The sequence below is a fragment of the Neofelis nebulosa genome, chromosome 15 (genome assembly GCF_028018385.1).
Source record: "Neofelis nebulosa isolate mNeoNeb1 chromosome 15, mNeoNeb1.pri, whole genome shotgun sequence".
Lineage (NCBI taxonomy): Eukaryota > Metazoa > Chordata > Mammalia > Carnivora > Felidae > Neofelis > Neofelis nebulosa.
Window position 1 is genome coordinate 70,244,107 of NC_080796.1, and position 23,030 is coordinate 70,267,136.

General features: G+C 46.6%; 2 protein-coding genes and 1 non-coding gene across 5 annotated transcripts in view; 1 reads left to right on the plus strand and 2 right to left on the minus strand.

The window, feature by feature from the left end:
• Window positions 1-2,445: 2,445 nt before the first annotated feature.
• CFAP126 (cilia and flagella associated protein 126) lies at window positions 2,446-6,766 on the plus strand. 2 transcript variants are annotated; one of them, XM_058700908.1, is made up of 6 exons: window positions 2,446-3,526; window positions 4,807-4,911; window positions 5,026-5,088; window positions 5,281-5,361; window positions 5,851-6,027; window positions 6,353-6,766. In XM_058700908.1, the coding sequence occupies exons 2-6, from the start codon at window positions 4,867-4,869 to the stop codon at window positions 6,668-6,670; spliced, it is 684 nt and encodes a 227-aa protein (XP_058556891.1). In that variant the 5' UTR covers window positions 2,446-3,526; window positions 4,807-4,866; the 3' UTR covers window positions 6,671-6,766. The 2 variants fall into 2 exon arrangements, with proteins under 2 accessions (XP_058556891.1, XP_058556892.1); XM_058700909.1 differs by lacking the exon at window positions 4,807-4,911 and having other exon boundaries at window positions 3,262-3,526.
• A 1,603-nt stretch (window positions 6,767-8,369) lies between these two features.
• SDHC (succinate dehydrogenase complex subunit C) overlaps window positions 8,370-23,030 on the minus strand; it is a 37,114-nt gene continuing 22,453 nt past the window's right edge. For both annotated transcript variants that reach the window (XM_058700911.1, XM_058700910.1), the window contains 2 exons: window positions 12,299-12,462; window positions 8,370-9,221 (listed from right to left, as the gene is read on the minus strand). In XM_058700911.1, coding sequence (XP_058556894.1) covers window positions 9,117-9,221; window positions 12,299-12,462 — 269 coding nt within the window. In that variant the 3' untranslated portion in view covers window positions 8,370-9,116. The remainder of the gene's footprint in view (window positions 9,222-12,298; window positions 12,463-23,030) is intronic.
• Window positions 19,135-19,238, minus strand: LOC131496700 (U6 spliceosomal RNA). The gene has a single exon (XR_009254628.1). It is a non-coding gene; the product is annotated as a U6 spliceosomal RNA (small nuclear RNA).

The window sequence follows — 23,030 nt, forward strand, 5'->3', positions numbered from 1 at the left end:
GCTAGAAACAATTTACACATTACCTACGGATACAAAGCAAACTTGTAACTCCACAGCAGGTGATCTGAATCCAAATGAAAGATTTCCTGAGGTCTAATTTCAGGCATCAGAGAACTGAAGCAAACAATGAAAATATCTTGAGGCATATTTTGTGACTGGGACCTTTATGGGGCCTTCCAACTTTGAAAGAGTTAAATCTGGTCCAATGAAAGACCATCTCCTGTTCCGGAAGTCAACCGATCAATCTGAAGAAAGACGAAAATTTCAGTACAGTTTTATGAGAAGCTTGAAAATTGCCTGTTATTATTTACAATTTCCTAGTCTTTGTGAAATTCTAACTGGAGAGTTGACACGGGTTCAAGCCCGGATTGGATTTTAAAGAGACAACCTAAAATGGTTACCCTTCCCCCAAGAACAATAGGTTAGAGGATCCAGAAATAGACCTAAATAAATTAGGAAATAAAATAAAGGTGGCATTTCAAGTCAGCAGGGAAACCATGGTTTATTCAATGAATGATTCCAAGACAGCTAGTCAGGCATCTGGGGCCTGATCTCAGTCTAGTCACCCAAGCTAGGGGCACCTGGGTGGCTCAGCTGGTTAAGTGTCCGACTCTTGGTATCAGCTCAGGTCACGATCTCATGGTCCATGGGACTGAGCCCACTTTGGGCTCCGAGCTAACAGCACGGAGCCAGTTTGGGATTCTCTCCCTCTCTCTCAGCCCCTCCCCTACTTGGTCTCTCTCTCTCTCTCAAAATAAATTTTAAAAAAATTAAATATAAAAAATGAATCTATGAATTATTTGTTTAAACATTCAAATTTACAAAAAGCCATTCAAAGCTTAAGATACAGAAGCACAGAAAGAGTAATCAATTTGACTATGTAAATATTAAAAACACATCCATGGCCAAAAAAAAAAAAAAAAAAAAAAAGCCCACAACAAAAAATTAAATGACAAGCACACTGGCAGGAAATGTTTGCAATGCTTGCAGCATATTTGACAAAAGAACTAATTTCCTTAATATATAAAGAGTTCAAGATTAATAAAAATGATCAACAGCCCAATTGCAAGGGGCAAAAGACACAGAAGGTTATTTTCAGGGGGAAAAAAAATATGAGCAATAATAAACATATGGGGGAAAAATCATAATTGAAAAAATGCAAATTTAAAACAATGATAAGCCATGGTTTGTTCTTTGAGTTTATTAATTAGAGAGAGAATAAGCAGGAGCAGGGGAGGAACAGAGACAGAGGTAGAGAGAAAGAATCCTGAGCAGCCTCTACTCTTTCAGCCCAGACCCTGATGCAGGGCTTGAACTCATGACCTGTGAGATCATGATCTGAGCTGAACCCAAGAGCTGGACACTCAACCGAGTGAGCCACCCAGGCGCCCCCAATGATTTACCGCGGTTTACCTCCAACTTTAAGAGATAATATGGTGGAAATGGTTAAAACTGATGGCTCTAGAATCAGAACACCTGGGATGAAATCCTGGCTCTACTCCTTCCTGGGTATGCCCCGGTTTCCTTGACTGGGGTGGTTACGAGAGCCACGTAAGAAAATGTAATAAAAAGCAATTAAAACCGTGGCTGGTACATAGTAACTATGCTCATTATTGTCAGATTGACACAGACAGGAAAAACATTAGTAATAGTGTTAGAAAGAGAGTGGAGGACTAGCCCTCTCATGCACTTCTAGGAGATGTACAAACTGGCATAGTATCTTTGGCAACGTGACATTGTCTACTCAACGTTCTAAATGCACAAGCCTTTTGACTTTCCAATTCACATTTAGGAACGTATCCTATCAATCCCGTACGTTTGTAAGAATACATACAGGTCTATCTATATCTATTCATAAAGATATATATGCATATATAGATTTTCATTGCAAGCACGTCTATAACAGCAAAAGGCTGGAAATAACCTAAATGGTCAAGTAGTTACGACAGCAATAGTAACAGTAATTGCCTCTGAGGAGCAAGACTGGGGGTTGAAGTCAGGTAGAGACTTGACATCCTTCTGTAAAACTGGAACTCCCCCCACCCCCAGCACATTACTTCTCCCATTAAACAACAACCAGTTAATTCTTAAAAATAAGAATGCGGTCATCAGATAATTACAACTCTATCAGAAGAGCGAACCAGCTGAAGGCAGAAGTTCCATGAGAAATGCAGTTGCTTAACTGTCACTGTGCTTTCAGGACCACGAAGGATACCCTAGAGCACAGTCCTTGGTTCTTAACGGTATCACCCTAGGGTGTTGAGGACCGCAGGGAATGAGCACACACGTCCTTTCCAGACTTCAGGTTATCCCGGGGTTAACTGCCAGAGCCTACGGAACCACGGCTCTTTGTACCTCCAATTCTAGAAGCGCAGGAGTGTTCTTATACCCGGTGTGCTGGTTGGGGTGATGACTTGGGTGGGGGTGGGGGGAGAGGAAGGGAGAAGGGACTGACGACTCTCTCTTATGACGCTCTCTTGGTTCTCCATCATTCCTTTGAACAACTGACTTTTTTCATCTTAACATCTCATGTATGAACAGACTTTACAACTTATGTGGCAGTGCCACTTTCTCATGAATTCTGACAACCCAGTAAATGGATATGCTGATGCCACTTTACAGGAGTCTCAGAGGGCTTGCCCAGTCCCACAAACATTAGGTTTGTGCCCTGGCACCACCACTTAATTCCCCAAATCTGGTGCCTTCCACACCATGGTTTTCTCACCATCCCTGCCCGATCTCCCCCCACCGGCTCCTGATCCTACCCCATCCCTGCCAACACCAAGTGTCTGTGTTCTTAAGCCCTGAGATTCTGAAGTGATGGAGGAGACAGGAGCCATTTAAGGACAAAGGACAAGAGATGCTTTTTCCTTCTGGGGATAAATCTAAGTCGCGTTTTAAAACATTATTCCTCTGTCCGAGAAAATGAAGTAGGGGACCTATAAACAGTTGCCCTAGTACTGAGTTCCTCCTATGCAATGACACTGTTTGGACACTTTGCACTTTATCTCATTTACCCTGTAAAGGGAGGCCCTATTATCTTCACAATACAAATGAGTCTACACCAGTTTAGAAGGGAGGGTGGTGCCTGGGTTGCTCGGTCGATTAAACACCCAGCTCTTAGTTTCGACTCCGGTCACGATCTCATGGTTCAAGGGGTTCGAGCCCCATGTCGGGCTCCGTGCTGATAGTGCAAAGCCTAATTGGGATTCCCTCTCTCCCCCTCTCTGCCGCTCCCCTGCTCACTCTCTCTCAAAACAAACTTCAAAAAAAAGTTTTTTTAAAGAAGAGAGAGGGCTGCTATTTAGCTAACTTTTTCATGTTTAATTACTCTGTCTCTCACATCCCTAAAACGAAAATGAACCAAAGTGTCACGGGAAATGTTGGCGCAGTGTCATCCGAGAAAACGAAGAATAAGTAGAAGGGACCGGCAGTCCCGGAAGGTCCGCCTTCTGCAGTTGCCAGGCAACAAAGGTAAACAGCGAAAAGTGGCAGGATCATGGCCACCAACTACAGTGCAAACCAGGTAAGCTCTTTTCCCATCGCTAACATTTCATCTTGCCTTCCAGACTCCAAGTTTGGACTGACCCTCCCATGGGATTCTGATTATTGAATGGACAGCTGAAAGTGGGGTGAGACTATTTTTCACCCTTAGTTCCTTAGTTCCTCACGGTAGAGGGCCCAATGACGAGCAAAAGGTATTTTAGGGTTATGTTTGTAGGATCTAAACAAGAGGTCAGCAAGTCTTTTTTTCTGTAAAGGGCAAAGGGATAAATATTTTATTTTTAGGGCCAAGAGACACAATCAGAGATATTATGTGGGTACTTACATCAGCAAAATATTTTTCCATAAAATTTTGACAAGATTGAAAATATAGTAACTGCATTTTTTTGGTAATACTAATGAAAAAACGATTTTTTTTTTATAGATCGTGTTTATTTAAGTTCGAGAGAGACTGAGGCAGCACCAGCGGGGTGGGGGAGGGGGAGAGGGAGAGAGGGAGAGAGGGAGGGAAGGAGGAAGGGAGGGAGAGAGAGGGAGAGAGAGAAAATCCCAAGCAGGCTCTGCACTGTCAGCACAGAGCCCAATATGGGGCTGGAACTCATGAACTTGCAAGATCATGATCTGAGCCGAAACCCAGAGTCGGGTGCTTAACTGACGGAGCCATCCAGGAGCCCCCCAAAAAATGGAATTCTCATGGGATGAGAAAACATTTTAGTTAATTGGGATATAAAGCTAGTGTTACCTTTTATCATATCAATCGCAAATATTCATCTATAAAAACCATTCTTAGCTTTCTCAGGTCATCCCAAGACAGACTGGAGGATGGAGTTGGCCCACGGGCCAGTTTGCTGACCCCTGTTCTAGACCAGGGGTCCCCAGTAAAAAGATAATGCGAGTCGCAATGTAATTGAAAATTTTCTAGTAGCTACATGAAAAAAATTAAAAAGAAATCAAATTAAGTTTATTTTGAGAGAGAGAGAGAGAGAGAGAGTGTGTGTGTGTGTGTGTGTGCGCGCGCGCACGTGACCAGCGGAGGGGCAGAGAGAGGATCCCGAGCAGGCTCCGCACTCTCAGCACAGAGACCAATGTAGGGCTCAATCCCACGAACCAGGAGATCATCACCTGAGCTGAAATCAAGAGTAGGATTCTCAACTGCCTGAGCCACCCAGGTGCCCCCGAAATAAAATTAATTTTAATGATACACTTAGTAAGTCCAAAATATTATTTTAATGTTTAATCAATACTTTAAATGTCTGCATTCTCTTTTTTGTACTGTCTTCATTGTATTTTCTATTTCCAAAGCACCTCCATTCAGACTAGTCACGTTTCAAGTGTCCACTAGCCACATGTGGCTAGTGGCCCATGTTGAACAGCACACATGTAGACCAAGAGTACATCCCTTCTACAGTGAGTTAAAGCCTTCAGATCTTTGGTCCTCTGCTCTCAAGAACTCGCCTAGTTATCATTTCCTGGGCACGGGGCCTTTGAGCCTCACAGAGATTCTCGTCTTTCTCTCCACAGTATGAAAAAGCTTTCTCACCCAAGTATCTGCAGAACTGGTCTCCCGCCAAGCCAACAAAAGAGGTATTCATGGGCAGGGCTCCTGCCCTGATTCTTTACCCCATGTTCTCTGTCACTGACTGGCACCTAACTCCTTTAGCCTGTTCTAAGGTCTAAGACCCTCCTCTCCCTCAGCCCTTACCTCAAGCCCCTAGGACACCTTCTCTCTTTTCCACTCCATTTTCACAAACGCTTCTCTCCTCGCTTCTACCCTAGAGAATCTCTTCCCACGAAGGCTACACTCAGTTTATCGCCAATGATCGTGGCCATCTGCTGCCCTCGGTGCCCCGTTCCAAGGTGAGATACTGATCTCCATTCCTACTGAGAAGGGTAAAGAACTGAGGCACAGAGCTGGGGTGACCGAGACTGGAGGTTTGCAATCTAGCACAGCCACTATCTGGAAATTAAAATTCCATCTAATTTGCCACTGCAACACGACCACCCCCAAACTGCCAGTTTATCCAACATGACAGAGTTAGCACCCAGAATTCCTTACACTGATGAACACCTTCACGTGATGATACTTATGCAGTGGGCACTCTGCCAGACTTAGCCCAAGGACACAGGATTTAATTTAGGCCCTCAGAGTTAATATGCTGAAAAAAATAAGAGTGACCTAAATGAGAAAGGGGGTAAATAAAGCGAGGGTGGGGAGGCTGTGTCTCGGCCTGATTTTGTCGCCACGCCTCCAGAGGGTACAGGGTGGAAGGGAGACAACAGACCTGCCAACAGGTGCGGTACTGGGAGTGGGGACCCTGCCGCAGGACCGCGTCGTCTTCCTTTTAGGCAAGTCCTTGGGGATCCTTCATGGGCACCTGGCAAATGCCTCTGAAGGTGCCCCCCGCCCGGGTGACCCTGACCTCCCGTACAGTGGCTGGTGCTGCCTCCCTCACCAAGTGGATACAGAAAAATCCGGATTTACTCAAGGCCTCCAACGGGCTGCGTCCTGAAATCTTCGGCAAGGTGTCTATTCCTCCCACCCAACCTCAAATCCTATTATCCCCCGCTTCTTTTCGACCTCAAAAATGCCTCTTGTTATGGCATCACTATCACAGCAGGGGGAGCCTCTAACCAGCTCTGTCTTAGCCTGTCTAGTGTCTTCTGACACCTAAGGAGAGGAGCTAATGACATTTTACGCCCTCCCCCCCCCAACCCCCCCGGGGAAAATGACCTGATCTGACCTTTTGTCCATGGTACGGGGAGAAAGGGAGCCAGAATTCTAAGGATTCTAGGGACCAGGAACGATCTAGGCCTGACCAGAAACAACTCTTTGCATTCTACCCGACAGCCTCACGACCCAGACAGTCAGAGGAAACTCGGGAAGTGGATCACAAAGACCGTACAACAAGCACCAAGTCCCATCATAATCCCAAACTCCCCAGCTGTAAACCTCAGTTCCCCAGACCAACCCCAAAGCTCACACCCCTCTGCAGGTCACACTCCAGGCCCCCAAAGCCCAGCCAGCTCTCCCAAGAGCCCACCTGGAAGCCCACGCATGCCGGAGCATTGGGCAGGTCCTAATTTAGCTGAGGTCCAGACGTACAAACCTGGAACTCCGGAGACACCCAGGGACCCTACTGAGAAAACCTGTCTGGAGACCGAGTGAAGGAAGCAAGACCCCTGGTGAGGGATATAGAACGGGGAAATTTCAGGGTGGGAATAAAGGTACGTTTGGAAAATAAACATCATTTTTTGAATCTTTTACTGACTTGGATGTTTTCCTCCTGTTATGGTTGCCCCCGGTAACCCGTTAGTGGGAGGAGGGTTGGAGGAAACAGAATAGGAATAAGAACACGACAGTGGCTTGAGGTGGAATACGTTTTTACAAAGGTTGAGCCACTCATACTCCAAAAGTGACCAAGAGTAAGTTGGCCTGAATCGTAGCAAAAATCTCAAACCACCAGTCCCTCCCTGCCACCCCTCATTTTTCACCCCGAGCATTCCTACTACAACTTCTGGGTCAGAAGTACAGGCGTTGAGTAGAGGCTGCACGCGTGTGTCTGGAGAAGACGGGGAAGAAAAGGTAAGGAAAGCCAGACACGGGCAGAAGACACTACCCTTGTGTAAGACTTCACACCTGAAGATGGTGAACACACCAGGAAGACAAACTAGAGAGAGCTATAAAGGTGAAACTCAAGCAAACGTACATCCATAGTTTGAAAACTGAAGATACAAAAGTGATTAGAAGACAGAGGGGGGAAAAAAAAAACCCTAAAAAACAAAGAGAGATGGTAAGTAGGAATTGAGGGCAGAATAACAAGCTTGGTGACCACTGGACCCCAACCCCAACCAGTCAAATGGTTAAGAAGCCACCAAAAAAGTTAAGATCCGCTTCCCGCCTTCTAACACCTGTTTACCATTCTCCTGTTCTGCATCGTTCTGGTGCTGACTGTTCAATGCAGTGCCCTTGCCGAACCTTTCCCAGTTCCGATGCCAAAACCTTCCCTCATGGACATTTGTCCCTCACTCCAAGGACACGGACAAAGGACATAGGGTTTAAGCGGGAGGAAGGCTACAAAGACTCTTCAGGGCTAGTTGCACAAAAAGGGAGAAGCAATCCGCGTGGAAAGCCAAAGACCCCTTGGGGGCCGGGAGGAAGACTCTTGTGGCAGCAGGTCCCCGCGGTCTTGGCTTAAGTGAGGTCTTCCTGCCCAACGGCCACCAGTCATACAGTCCCCGTTCCTCCTCTCCAACCCACAGCATTAACCAGTTGGCCAACAAGTCAGACAGACAAGACAGATGTTACCCCTGAGTTTCCAAAGAATATCAAAACAGCACTCCCACCAAGGGAGTTAGGGACCCAAGAGCCTGGCTCATATGGATTTTCAAAGCAGCAAGTCTTCCGATTAAATTATAAATTTTTGCCGGGTCTTGAATAATCCCTCCTGTCTCGTCTCTGCCCCCCTTTCTCTCCCAGTCTATGTACCCAGCTCATGATCCCTCAGCTGCCACCTCTGGGGCTCTGGCTCCCTTCCTGGCTCACAGTGTGTTGAACTGCACCAGGAGGTTTAAAAGCAGTTCTCAGCGGGATTCTGGAGCCTGTGGTAACGCCGAGCTTCCACATGCTAAGCTTCCTTTCTCTTGCTCCTTCCGTCTCTGAGGCTTCTGTATGATATTCGATCTCTGGCTACTTGCATTTGATTCCCTAAAGACTGTTCCAGTGGTCAGTGGCAGAGGGACGAGCGGTTTCCCTCCTGTGAAAGGTCAGATTGGGGGATGTGAACGCCTGAGAGCAGAGGGAGTGGGGAGGAAACTGGCTCCTCCCCGACCGCCGTTCTCTGGGTTTCTCTCGATTTCAAGGAGAGTCAAAGACAAAACAATTTTTTTAATTCCGTTTCAGAAAAAGATGCTCTATGAGCTTGGATTAGCAAAGAGGCTCGTTTTTCCAGAAATGCAGGGAGGAAAAAATAACCCTTCACAGGTTCGGCGATAACTTTCCGGGTCTTCCTTTTGCATCAAGAGCTGTGTATCTCCCCCCCAGAGCACCTGCTTCAAGAGTCAACTGACTCTCTTTATCTCCCTCTAGCTGGGACAGGCTAATTCCCCGCCACCCCCACCCCTCTGCTTTCGGTCATGCTGTGTGGGCGCTGAAGACCCTGGGCTCTGACCAGTGAACAGAACTGTCCTTTAAGCTAGCAACCCACAGGCGGTGGCGCCCACAGCCCCACTCCCGGTCCCCGTGGCAGAGGCCACAGAGCTGGCATTGTTTCCACTGTCTCAGGAAGAAGGAGCCAAAAGCTGACTGTCAGCACAAATCAAGGCCCAATATGGACAGAGAATGAGGGCTCCCAGGCCCGGAGTAGGCTGTAGGCTGGGGGCAGGAAAAGGGAATTTTTGAGTCATTCCATCTTTAGAAACGAGGGGAAACTGGGCCCTTTCCCACTGCCATGGCTCTATAAGGTATCTACTGCTACTGAGCTCCAAGGGGATGTGCGAGCACAAAGGGTCTGAGGAAATCAGGAGAACTGCGCCTCGGCCGGAGAAGAGAGTCACCAACAGGAAGACAGGTCAGTGAATCATTTATGGGAAGACAATGCTGGGAACTTCACTCTTCACATGGCTGCCAGCCCTACAGAGGACAACACAGTAAGAACCAAGACAGCCACTCCAGACTGGTACAGCTGGGGGATCTTCAGACCTTTCCCGAGGTCCCACATCTGCAGAAAAAAGAAGAAAAAAAAAAAAAAAGAAGGAGAAGAAAGCAAGCAAGAAAGGATTTCAGCAATCAGGGTCCTGGCTACTGTCCTTTCTGACACAGGAGCCCCACCTCATGGAGGGCAACCGCCCTCAGCCCGGGTCAAGGGGGAAAGCGCTTCTCTCGCACCCGACCCACCTCCACCTTTCTCAAAGTCCGTGCGGCATGGCACCCACCACCCCCTTCTCCCGGGGACAGGAAAGGCATCCTCGGCCCCTACATACAGAAGCTTCCAGACTGAAGAGATGTAACTTTCCCTCGTGACACCACCACCAAATCAGTGTTTCCCCAAGTGTGTCCCTCCACAAACTAGTCCCTCAGAATGCTGAAAGTTACTGCACGAGAAAACTTCTATGGTCAAGTGAATTTGGTGGCCATTTAGCTGCAAGACTTCTGAAACAACTTATTGACGTACAGCGCGAAGCTCCACAATGGGGGCGCACTACACGTGATTCCTCAGTCACAGTTGCTCACGGGACCCCCGCTGAGAAGTCACATCTGTCAGAGAACCAGTACCCTAAGAAAATACTCTGGGATCTAGAACACCAGGTCTCAATTCTGTTTGTCAGTATATTTATAGCGAAAGTTCACGAAAGAAGAAGCGATATTTACCATTAGTGTGTGTGTGCTATGTTCTGTATGCCGCATCCTACCAAATTCCTGTTTTGTTGTTTTTTTAAGAACCTCTATGCCCAATGTGGGGCTTGAACCCACGACCCTAAGACCAAGAGTCGCACTCTCCACCGACTGAGCCAGCCGGGCACCCCTAATTTCTGGTTTTGTGGGTAATAACCCACTAACCTGATTTTCTACCCATTGCAACAAAAACCAGGGGTTTAAAAACACTGATCTCGACTCTCTTGTACCCCAGGGACACTAACATACTGTACTCAGAGTCATTAAAAGATCCCCTAGGGCAAAAGCAGAATTTCTAGGTTCTACACTTTCCACACTTGGCTGCCCCCTGCACAGCACCAACGCCCACGCTCTGGGTTAAGCTAAGTCAGGAGCACTTCAGAGAAAAGTCAGGGAGAGCCCAGCGTAGGATCAGGGAGTAGGAGTCAGGCCTCTCTCTACCTGGATCAGATTAGGAGTCAAGCAGATTCCACACAGAGCTGTTCTGCCTACATAGGAACGGTGTTTTACCAAAAAAAACAAAACAAAACAAAACAAACAAACAAAAAAACCCAAAACAAAACAAAACAGAAAAAAGGAGCCCTACTGGCTAGTAGTGATGGAGGGACACTCCTCAGAACGCCAGAGACCCTGTCACTTCTCAGTCTCCTACATCAATACCACTGACCACGCCCCATCAGGTCTTCAGGGAAGGCAGCTATCAGGCTCAGAGAGGCTCAGAGGGCAAGAGCTAGCACTGTCCGTGCAGAGTAGACCAAATCCTGTCCCACACTCAGAGCCAGCACTCGCCACAAGAAAAAAAAATAAAAGCAGATTTAAGGGCTTAAGAAAAGCCTTTAGGCTCCCCACTTGTGTCAACAAAGAGATTACCATTACAGGCAGGAACCAGGGCAGAAAAACCTTGACTGCATTCTGAGATTTTGCAAGACCTCCTCCCCTAACCCCCCCTCTTACTGAGACCAAAGCAGATACAAGGCAAACCCCGCCTGAGCCAGGATGTGAACAGAGGAAGCTGATCGGCTGATTTTCATTAGAGAGATCTGTTCTGCGGGATAAGAAGTCATTAATGGAAATGCCCTCCTTCCCTATCCCCTCCCAGGGGGCAGTGAAGTCATTGTGAATCAAACTGAACACCACCCCAGGGAACAGTTGATAGATACACTTAATTAAATAGGTCATTCAGTCCCTCACTTTTCTGATTCCATTAAAGTGTCTTTTGGACCAGACTGAAATTTAGAAAGTGCTTGTCTCTAGACTCTGATGTGGAAGGTTTAAAGGTCACATTAAGGCAAAAGTATCCATCTGGCAGATGACTCAGGTTCAGAAGGAAGGAAGATGAGAAACAATGGAATCAAAATTGTCTTCCTGGGAAAGAAAGCAAGGCTGGGGTAGGGAGATCACAAAATCTTAAAACGCTGGAGGAGAGACTAATCTCTGGCCCGGGGCAGGCGTGATTAAGCTTTAATCCCTTTATAAAATAGAAGCGGAAACATTAGTTTTGAACTGACCCAAAGGTCACACAGGAGGCAACATCAGGACAGCTTTTAGGCCATCAACAAATTTTTAACCCCAATATTACAATCTGGGATCCTAGCTACCCAGCTGCTGTTAAAGGTGGCCCCATTCTCTCTAACAGCTCAACAAAAAACCAAAAACAGTTCGGGCATCTGGGTGGCTCAGTCGGTTGGGCGGCCGACCTCAGCTCAGGTCATGATCCTGTGCTTTGTGGGTTTGAGCCCCGCGTCGGGCTCTGTGCGGACAGCTCGGAGCCTGGAGCCTGCTTCGGATTCTGTGTCTCCCTCTCTCTCTGCCCTCCCCCACTCACACACACACTCTATCTCTCTCAAAAATAAACAGTAAAAAACAAAAACAAACAAACAAACAAAAAAAACAAGCACTCCCCCCCTTATCTCCAGTTAAAAAAAAAACAGCAACAGTCAACGCGATCCGATGTTAAGATAACAGAAGTTAACAGAAGTTAATATATTTGACTCCAGCAGTTTGTCACCTGGATTGACAGGAATCAGCAACCATCTAGCTCATAACTGAAACCCCAGGCTCTAGAACAGAGGCTGACACACAGTAGGTACCGTGTACTAAGTACGCCTCCTAGGCCAGAGGGACGTCCTGGCTTCAGGGGTCTCTTGTAGTGACGCGCCTCACACAACGGACGAGTTCGCAGTGAGACCAAGCAAGGGTCTGGCTGGCCTACACCCAGTGCTCGGCGGGGCTGCCGAGCAGGGCACGGGATCCGGGGACCCGTTGAGCTTTCCCCAAGAGGCCCCCGGGCAAAGGTCAGCACAACTAACTTCAGGGGCAGCACCAAACCCAGGCAACAAAGGAGAGAACCCTATGTTCCCCTATATTCCCTTCACCCAGAAAGCGTGTAGACAATGAACTTACCAAGTGTCGGATCCCATTCCAGGTGTGATACATGAGAGGGAAGACAAGAGCGAACTTGGCTGTGTAGATCAGCGATGGCCCCAGACACAGGGACTTGACAAGTTCCAGATGAGACTCAAAGTTCCCAGGGACCAAGAGGGCCGACAAACCAAACAGAGAGACCCCTGAGGAGAAAACCAAATAAGCCCATTAGAGCTGCCCACCAGCTGCCGCTAACATAACACATAAAACTGGTTCTACGACAGACCCTGGCACCCGTCGTACAATTCTCACCCATTTTGAAACGGGCAAGATTTAAACTAATGCTCGTGTCTGTGGTGAGCGGGAGGCTGCCTGGCACCTGACCCTAATCTCTGAAATCTGCCACACACATTAGCACATTATTCCTCCTGTCAACATCCCTCTCTACAAGAGCGACACCTGCCAGTCCAGAAGTCACCTTCTGACTGTATCTAGATTATCATCTCAGGAAGAAAAAAATAAAAACAGGATATTCAGTCCTATGTCAAGACTGAGAAACATTTTTTAAGCCGTTCAAATCTCCACCACACACACACACACACACACAAAATGTAACTCAAAATGGATCAGAGAGCTAAATGGAAGAGCTAAAACAATAAAACTCTCAGGAGATCACGGGAGTAAATCTTTATGACCCTAGATTAGGCGCTGGCTTCTTAATATGATGGCAAAACCATCGGTGACAAAAGAATAAATTGGGCTTTTTTTTTGCTGGGAACCATGTCACCAACAAAGTCAAAAGACGAATAAAAGGATAGCATAGGGAATAAAGTCAATGACACCGTAACAGCGACGCAGCGACGTATAGTGACATGGTGGCTACACTTGCAGCGAGCACAGCATAATGTACAGAGAAGCTAAGTCCGTGTGTTGTGCACCCGAAACATGCAACACTGTGTGTCAACTACACTCAAAAGAAAAAGTAGGAGAACACAGAAGCTGTTTGTAAATCGTCTGTCTGATAAGGGACCTGTATCCAGAATACATCAAAGACTCTTACAGCTCGATAATAAAAAGACAACCCAATTTAAAAACAGGCAAAGGAGGGGCACCCGGCTGGCTCAGTCAGAGGAGCGTAAGACTCTTAATCTCGGGGTCAGGAGTTCAAGCCCCACACTGCTAACAGAGATTACTAAAAAAGATAAACTTAAAAAAATAGGCAAAGGATCTAAATAGTAAAGATAAATAAATGGCTGATAAGTACGTGAAAAGATGCTCAACACCATTAGCCATTAGGGAAACGCAAACCAAACCCATAATGAGCAGCCCCTGGGTGGCTCAGTCAGTTAAGTGTCCGACTTTGGCTCAGGTCATGATCTCAGTTTGTGAGTTCAAGCCCCATACTGGGTTGTCTCTGTCAGCTCAGAGCCCACCTCAAATCCTCTGTCTCTGTCTCTGTCTGCCCCTCCCTCTCTCTCTAATAAATTTTTAAAAATCTTAAAAAAACATCACAGTGAGAAGCTACTTCACACCTACTAGGATGCTACATCTAAATATAAAATTACGTGCACCTTTATATAAAATATGCACATTTATATAAATATCAAAAGCGTCCAGTCTGTCTTTAGTAACATAAATATAAAAAGACAGATAATAACAAGTGTTGGCAAGGATGCAGACAAATTAGGATCTCAAACACTGCCGGCGGAATGTGAAATGGTGTTACAGGCACTTTGGACAACAGTCCGGCGTTCCTCAAAATGATAACAGAATTAACACATGAACTAACAATTTCACTTCCAGGTATATACACAAAAGAAATGAAACAGAAGTCTACTCAAACACTTACACACAATAGCAGCATTACTCACGGTAGCCAAAAACTGGGAACAACCCAAATACCCATCAACCGACGAATGAGTAAATTAAACACGGTCTAGCCGTATACTGACACGTGCTACAACACGGAGGAAATTTGGAAATGTTATCCTAAGTGAAAGACACCTGTCACCGAGGACCCCGCGTTGCAGAATCTGCTTATATGAAATGTTCCACACAGACAAGTCTACACAGACCGAGTAGGTAAGTGCTTGCCTTGGGCTAGACGATTGGGAGGGAAATGGGGAGCGATAAATGATATGGGGTTTCCCTTTGTAATGATTAAAACGTTCTAAATCTTCACTGAGGAGGGCACTTGCACTGGGTGTTGTATGTAGCGATGAATCACGGGAATCTGCCCCCAAAACCAAGAGCACACTGTCTACGCTGTATGTTAGCCCACTTGACAATAAATTATATTAAAAAAAAATATGTTCTAAATCTTATCGTGGTGATTGTTACACAACTCTGGGAAGGTACTAAAAACTGAATTCTACACTTTAAGTGAATTGCACGGTGTATGAATTATGTCTCAATAAAGCGGTCATAAGAAACAATCTCTACTCCAATAGCTGCCACCTAGTTCCCACCCCTACACATTTCCACCAGTAACTGTGGCTCATTACAGAGTGATTCTGAACAGCACGGTGAAAGGCTATTAACTTTATTTTAACAAGCATCTAATTTTCCATCTCCACTCAAGGTAGAAGAGGGACCAGAACTGTGGCAACTGAACACCAGAAGGAATCTTGTGCAAGTCAGGCTATTGAGATGGCTATGCAAACTCTTTCCAAGAAGATCTGTTTTTCTTCGAGCGAGCAAACAAGAGAGGGGGGGCAGAGGGAGAGGGAGAATCTTAAGCAGGCTGCACGCTCAGCATGGAGCCCAATGAGGGGTATGATCCCGCAACCCTGGGATCGTGACCTGAGCCAAAATCCAGAGTCGACACTTAACCAACTGAGCCACCCCAGCGCCCCTCCGAGAAGATCCTAAAGAACATGAAATATTTACAGCGGCAGGAGTTGGAAGACAGCGTGCAGGGAGCGTAACTTCTAGAAGGCCATTCTACTCCACTCTTGTCAAGTGTGGCAAACATGCACGCCTCCATTCCACAGACATTTACGAAAAGCATCCTTCGTACTAAATCTGTATGAAGCTTGCAGACAGAAAAATGAAGACCTGGTCTTTGCCCTTAGGAAGCTTAGTGTCCAGCTTTTTTTTTTTTTTTTTTTTACTTAGGGAAATCAATCCACAGGACCAAGTAAGGGGCTAAAGGGCACCAGCCCACAACCAAGGTATCTGTGTGCACAGGGCGCTAAGGAACACAAAGACAACAATCAAGATCCATCTGGTGGGAGGAGCAGAGTACCCTGAAAAGCTTTTTCGCGGAGGTGCATTTTAGCTAAGTTCAAAAAATCTTTTGTTTAAGTTTATTCATTTATTTTTCAGGGAGGCAGAGACAGTGTGAGCAGGGGAGGGGCAGAGAGAGACAGAGAGAGGGGGACGGAATCCCAAGCAAATGCTGCACTGTCAGCACAGAGCCTGCCACAGGGTTCAACTCACGAAACCTGAAGATCATGACCTGAGCTGAAACTGAGTCAGGTGCTTAACCGACTGAGCCACCCCGGCGCCCCTGAGCTGAGTTTTGAGAAAAGAGATAAGGGGACAGCAAAGTGGGGAGTGGCGGGATACATCCAAGAGGGCCTTACATGCCAAACTACAGAGTTTAAACTTGATCCTGCCAGTTGAGGATGACAGATTTCAGGGGCACCTGGGTGGCTCAGTCAGTTGAGCGGCCGACTTCGGCTCAGGTCATGATCTCGCAGTCCGTGAGTTCGAGCCCCGCGTCAGGCTCTGTGCTGACAGCTCAGAGCCTGGACCCTGCTTTGTCTGTGTCTCCCTCTCTCTCTGCCCCTCCCCTGCTCACACTCAGTCTCTCTCTCTCTCTCTCTCAAAAATAAATAAAAACATTAAAAAAAAAAAAAAAGGATGAGATTTCATCCTGGTACCAATCAAACGCAGTTCACCTCAGCGCCAATCCGTACCAATTAATAATGACTGTCTCAAGTGTTACACTAAGACATGCAGACAGCCAACAGGCACATGAAGAGATGCACGCCAAGGGTCACCTGGGAAACGCAAATCAAAACCACAAGGACACATCACCTCACACCTCTTGGAATGGCTAGTATCAAAAAGAAAAGAAATACCAAACGTCAGCAAGGATGTGGAGAAAAGAGAACCCTTGCGCACTGGTGAAGGGAATGTAAATCGGTGCAAACACTGTGGGAGACAGTATGGAGGTTCCGCAAAAAATGACAAACAGAAATGACATATGATCCAGTAATTCCACTACTGGGTATTTACCCAAAGGAAACAAAAATCTAATTCAGGGCCACCCGGCTGGCTCAATTGGAGGAGCATGTATCTCTTGACATCAGGGTCATGAGTTAAGTCCCACATTGGGTGTAGAGATTACTAAAAAAACAAATACATGAACTTAGGGCCCCTGGGTGGCTCAGTTGGTCAAGCGTCCAACTCAGCTCAGGTCATGATCTCACGTTTCATGAGTTCAAGCCTCGCTGTGCTGACAGCTCAGAGCCTGGAGCCTGCTTCGGATTCTGTGTCTTCCTCTCTCTCTCTCTCTCAAAAATATAAAAAAAAACTTTTTTTTCAATAAATGAACTTAAAAAAATTCACTAATTCAAAAAGATATATGTACCCCTATGTTTATGGCAACATTATTTACCAATGGCCAAGATATGGAAGCAACCCGAGTGTTCACTGGTAGGTGAATGGACAAAGAAGACGTGGTGTATGCACCCAGTGGAATACTAGTCGGGCATAAAAAAGAAGGAGACCTGGCTATCTGCTACAACACGGCTGGAGTGAGAGGGTATTATGCTAAGTGAAATAAGTTAGAAAAAGACAAATAGCATATGATTTCACTCATACGTGGAATCTAGAAAACCAAACAGACTCTTAAATACACAGAAAAAATTGGTGGTTGCCAGAGAGGAGGTGGACGGGGGAAGAGGTTAAATAGGTAAGGGGGATTAAGAGGTACAAACTTCTGGGGCGCCTGGGTGGCTCGGTTAAGCGTCCGACTTCCGCCCGGGTCATGATCTCACATTCGTGAGTTCGAGCCCCGTGTCGGACTCTGTGCTGACAGCTCAGAGTCTGGAGCCTGCTTCAGATTCTGTGTCTTCTTCTCTCTCTGCTCCTACCCCGCTCATGCTCTCTCAAAAATAAACATTAAAAAAATTTTAAGAAAAAAAGAGGTACAAATTTCCAGTTATAAATTAAACAAATCACAGAAGTGAAAAGTATGGCACAGGGGATACAGTCAGTAATACTGTAATGACGTTGTACGGGGACAGGTGGTGACTTCACTTATACTGAGCACTGAGAAATGTAGAGTTGTCAAATCAATATACTGTACACCTGAAACAACCAACCAGAAAAAGGTGTTGTAGTGAGAAGGACTGTGAGGCTGTATCACATACACAAACACTGATCTGCCCTGGGCTCAGAAGGAGGAGATGTTTACTTGAGCCAAAACCTGCCATTCTTTTTTTTTTTCTTTTTAATGTTTATTTATTTTTGAGAGAGAGAGCGAGACAGAGACAGAGCATGAGCAGGGGAGGAGCAGAGAGAGAGGGAGACACAGAATCGGAAGCAGGTTCCAGGCTCTGAGCTGTCAGCACACAGCCCGACGTGGGGCTCGAACCCAGGAACCGCGAGATCACGATCTGAGCCGAAGTCGGACACTTAGCCGACTGAGCCACCCAGGCGCCCCAAATCCTGCCATTCCTAATGGGACTGATACATCCTCGAGAGTTTTAAACTAGACAGTGCTATGGTCACATATGCCCTTTGAGAAGGTCAACCTGGCAGCCACAGGGGACAGAGGAGAGTAATCACAGGGGAGGCAGGAAGTCTGAACAGGCGGCCGTGGGTAATTCCGGGCCTTCGGTGGATGAAGGTGGTAGCCTGACCGGAGACAGTAACAGAGTGAAGACTGGACAAGTAAAAAAGATATAAGGGGGTAAAATCTGGGGACATGGGGTCAATGAAGGAAGTCAAGGGTGGTGGTCTGCATGGGCGACTGATAATGCCCTTTACCCACGCAGGGAACGACGGAAACACACTCAGGTTTGGTTTGTCAGAGGGCGGACGTTGACACTCTGGGAAGGGAAAGACAGGTCCAATTCAGAGGACGCCTAAGGTGGAGGTCCGGGAGGAACGTCAAGGTTGCATACGCAGTAAGCAGCTGGACCAAGGTCTAAAGCTCTGGCCTGAAGACACAGATTTGAGCGTCATCCCCAGGTCAGTGATAAGTGGAGTCTGAAGTGTGGATGCGGCAACTGGGGGAGGGAAATCCACCTGGCGATGAGGTCCTCGAGAGCGAGGGCCACGACTCACTCATTTCTGTAACCACAGCATTTCACACAGTGGTCGGCACAAACCAGGGTCTCTACGCGACTGGGTCGAGGGGTACAGGTGGCAACCTGGGACTTGTGACTGGAGCCCAAAGTGGGGGACCATCAGCCCGAAGGGCTGAACCCTTAACCTGTGAGGTCTGCACTAATTCTGAGTGGTGAGTATCACTGCTGAACCGAATTGGAGGACACCCAGCTGGTGCATGGACAATTGAAAAATTTGTCGTTAATGGGAAAAATGTGAATTCGGTGTCAGAGTGCTGTGTGTAAAACAGTTCAGAAAAGAGCCCCCGTTTTTTGGTGTCTATTTATCTTTGAGAGAGCGAGCAAGCGTGCACGGGTGTGTGCGTACAGGCGAGGGGCAGAGAGAATGGGGGGACAGGGGATCCGAAGCAGGTTCTGTACTGACAGCAGAGAGCCAGATGTGGGGCTCAAACTCCCAAACCGCAAGATCGTGACCTGAGCTGGAGTCAGACGCTTAACTGACTGAGCCACCCAGGAGCCCCAGAAAAAAAAAAAGCCCTTTTTATTTTTTATTTTTTATTTATTTATTTTTTTTATATGGAACGCTTCACGAATTTGCGTGTCATCCTTGCGCAGGGGCCATGCTAATCTTCTCTGTATCGTTCCAATTAAAAAAGCCCTTTTTAAAAGAACAGAAAGGCAGCCAACCAACACGGTCTCTCCTCTAATTATACATAGATTGGAATTTGTGTGATGATCCCCAGATCTCCCTGACCTCCCAGAAACATCACTTAATTTTTTTTTTCTGATTACAAAAATACATTGCAAAGAACTACAACATTATAGAAGAGTATGGTTTACCAAGGTTCCCCATAATCCCACTACTCAGAGATCACCATTTTGTGTCTATCCAGAGACACTGTGTCATTTCATGTCAGTTTCGTATCAGAAAAACACCACCTACCGCAAACACCATCGTTGCTACAGCCATCGTTCACTGAAAACTTACATAATCACTTAACCCTCCGAACCGCCTGAAAAATTAGTACCGTCTTCACTTAGCAGTGAATGAAACGAGGTTCAGAAACATGAAGAAGCGTATCCGAGTTTACTTAGCATCAAGTGAACGGGCTGGGATTTGAACGCAAAACTCAGATCCTTTCCGCTAACACCACACTTTCCTCTTAAGCACTTATAAACTCCTGACTCGTAATTGTTTTTTTAGACCTGCTGGTGTTTCCACTGTTTAAAAAATACTGATCTTGAAAAAATTGGCTCGGGGTTATGGAGGAGAATGGTGTTGAGAACAACTGATTTATTTTGAGACGTTCGTTTGCTTTTGAATTGATTAAGCTGACAAAATTCTATGACATTCGTAGAAGCAAAGGCTGAAGACGTTGCTGTTCACATCCCAGGATTTCCATTAGTTTTGACTCTGGAAGGTTATCCCAGAGTAGGTGGTGTTATTCTAAGACGAGGCAGCCCGACCAGTCTGGTCTTCTGGGAGGGGAGTGTTGCTATGAGCGGCCATTCCTGGGACTCAGCAGTTAGACTGCTGTCACATGGGGTGCACAGATCAGAGCGGAGTCTGTCTGGATATCCTAGGCATACGTGTGCCTATCGAAGTTTCGGATGAAGGTTTGCACTGGAATTCCAAGAACAGTGGAGGGGTCCTGTGACCTTCTAACTTTCGATCTCTCCAGCCCAAATCTATCCAAAGATCCTTGAATCGTCTTGGGCCGTATCTTCTCAAATCTTCTCAAACTCTCTCAGTTCATGGTACCTCAGTGTTTTCAGTAATTTTTTTTTAAGGGTACCCCTAAGCCAAAAGAGATACCTAACAGTTTTGTTTCTTAACTAATTAGATCCAAACAACTCAAGTATTTATGTCCTGACAATTTAGCAGCCATCTGGAAAAACAAAAAACAAAAAAACTATTCACATAATGGCAAGAGGAATTTTCTTTTTAATTTCAGTTGTCAACAACCACCATGACTTACTAATGGGATGTATACACTGTTGGATACTGCACAACTTCTCCCACCCTGGCTATCAGACTGGCCGTCACCGTCATCATTTCCAGGTCCACAGATTCTCACACAGGCCAGGCTGAAGGATCAGCCTTTCAGTGAGAGACTGCTTGCATACACGGGCAAACCTCTGCTCAGGCAGTCGGCTTCCTTTCTGGAAAAGCCAGAGGCCTTACGTACAGACCTATAGGTAATCAGTGGAACTCTGAAGTGGCTGCTTTTCTCTTCTGGGCTTGGCATGAGAGGGAAGGGACATCGGTCACCGATTCTCAAATGTGGCGTGTTATGGACACAAGCAGGAATCCTGGCCACGGAGGCGGCGTGGAGAAAGCAGCAGCACAACCTGTGCGGTAAGACAAAGGAGTCCAGTTCTTACTGTCACTAACCAGCCACTTACTCCTCACTTCCCTTTCTGCTTGTATTAATGCCAGTTAGGATGGTGAGAATTAAATTAAATACTAGACGTGAATTTCCTAACACAGGCCTGGTGGCGATTATTATTTCTGTGAGTGCTGGGGATACTTCCGCACCGTTCAGAAAATGTCTCATCATCTGTAGCTGAAGAGCTTGTTCTCGGCCTTTCCTACTCACGAGTGCTACGGTTCTGTCCTCGCATTACCAGGATGAAATGGCCTGGCAAAATCGATGGTCTCCAGAAGAACAAATGCTTCTCCGAAGGGTTTTACTTTTTCTCAGTGCAGGAATACTCCTGCTGCCGCCCCCTCCAGAGGCTGCAGGGAGGCCGACAGGCACAACAGGACACGATGGATGAGATTAGTGTGCGAGCACTTTGGATACAAGAACAATCAAGTGCTGTCACCGGGGCTGGGTGAACCATCACGTGGACGGCTCCGGCAAGGCTCCTGCACGGGTTTCCGTTCTCATCTGCAGGGACATCTGCAGGGGCGTGCTGGGAAGAAGGGTCTGAAAGGGCTTCGGATGGCTTCTGGAAGCGGCCACAGGACTTGCTGCCAACCTGAGGGGCTCTGTATGTAGCGCTTTACTGCAGTGCAGCAGGCCAGAGCTGGTCCCCACAGCCCAGGGAAAGCACCACTTAATTTGTCTGACTGATTAGATGGGACCTCAGTGGCTTTGTTTTCCTAATTTACGTTGTTTAGCTGTTAGAGGAGCCCCCCCCTCGGGCACTGAGGTCATTGGAGGAGAGGCTATCACCAGCTTCCTGGTATACTAGGCATCAGAGGGGAATTTGGGAAATCGCATATTTGGTTTCCTCTCATATATTTTTTTCACTTGTAATGAGGAAAGCTTTGGCCAAAGTCACTTTTGACTGAATTAACTGATTGATATTCCTTGTTCAAAGATGTGCTATGGTAAGAAATATATATTTGGTCTCTCCCCCTAGTTCCTGGCACACCAGTCCTGACACCTTTGGAACTTCTAGAGTGGGAAGAGTGTCTTGGGATGACCGGTGGCTGGGGGCCCCTAGACAGCTTCAGGACGGGGGCTAGTTGCCAGAAAGACCCAGGCAGGGATGGAGGGTTGGAACTTCCATCCCCGCCCCCCACATCTCTGCAAAGGAGTGGCTGGCGCTTGAGCTAATCACCAATGGCCAATAACGTGATCAATCCTGCCTAGGTGAGAAACCTCCATAAAACCCCCTGAACGACAGGTTTTGAGCTGCTTTCAAGTTGTTGAACACATCAGGTGCAGAAAGGGTGGTGTTAGAAAAACCCACAGGCCGACCATGGTGACGCTTAGGGCAAAGCAGCAAACCTAACTTGATACCTAAGCTAACTGCAGTTTCAACTTCCCAGCAGTGTAACCAGTCAACGTGGAATTTCCTGGTCAATCTGAGCAAATTTACCGATAGGAAATTTACTGATAGATACCTTCCATGCCCCTCAGGAGGGCAACCTTGCCTAAACAATGCATTCCTTGCTAATAAATTCCTTTCCTTCCTTTCCTTTTTTTTTTTTTTTTTTTTTTGAAGATTTTATTTCGGGGGCGTCTGGGTGGCTCAGTCGGTTAAGCATCTGACTCTTGATCTCAGCTCAGGTCATGATCTCACTGTTCGTGGGTTCAAGCCCCACATCTGGCTCTGTGCTGACAGTGCGGAGCCTGCTTGGGATTCTCTATCGCACTATCTCTCTGTCCCTCCCCTGCTCGCTCGCTCTCTCTTCTCTCTCTCAAAATAAATAAATAAACTTAAAAACATGTTAAGATTTTATTTTTAACTGATCACTATACCCAATGTGGGGCTCAAACTCACAACGCCAAGATTGAAAGTCACATGATCCACCCACTCAACCAGCCAGGAGCCCCTCCTTTTTTTTTTTTTTTTAATGCCCTGTCTCTACCTTTAAAAACCTTTCTTTTGTTTAGCTCGGCAGAGCATCTCCTTGCTAAAAGGGATGCTGCCCAATTCATGAATCAATTCATAAAGCCAATCAGATCCTCATTTTTACTCCGCTGAACTTTGGTGTTACTTTAAATATA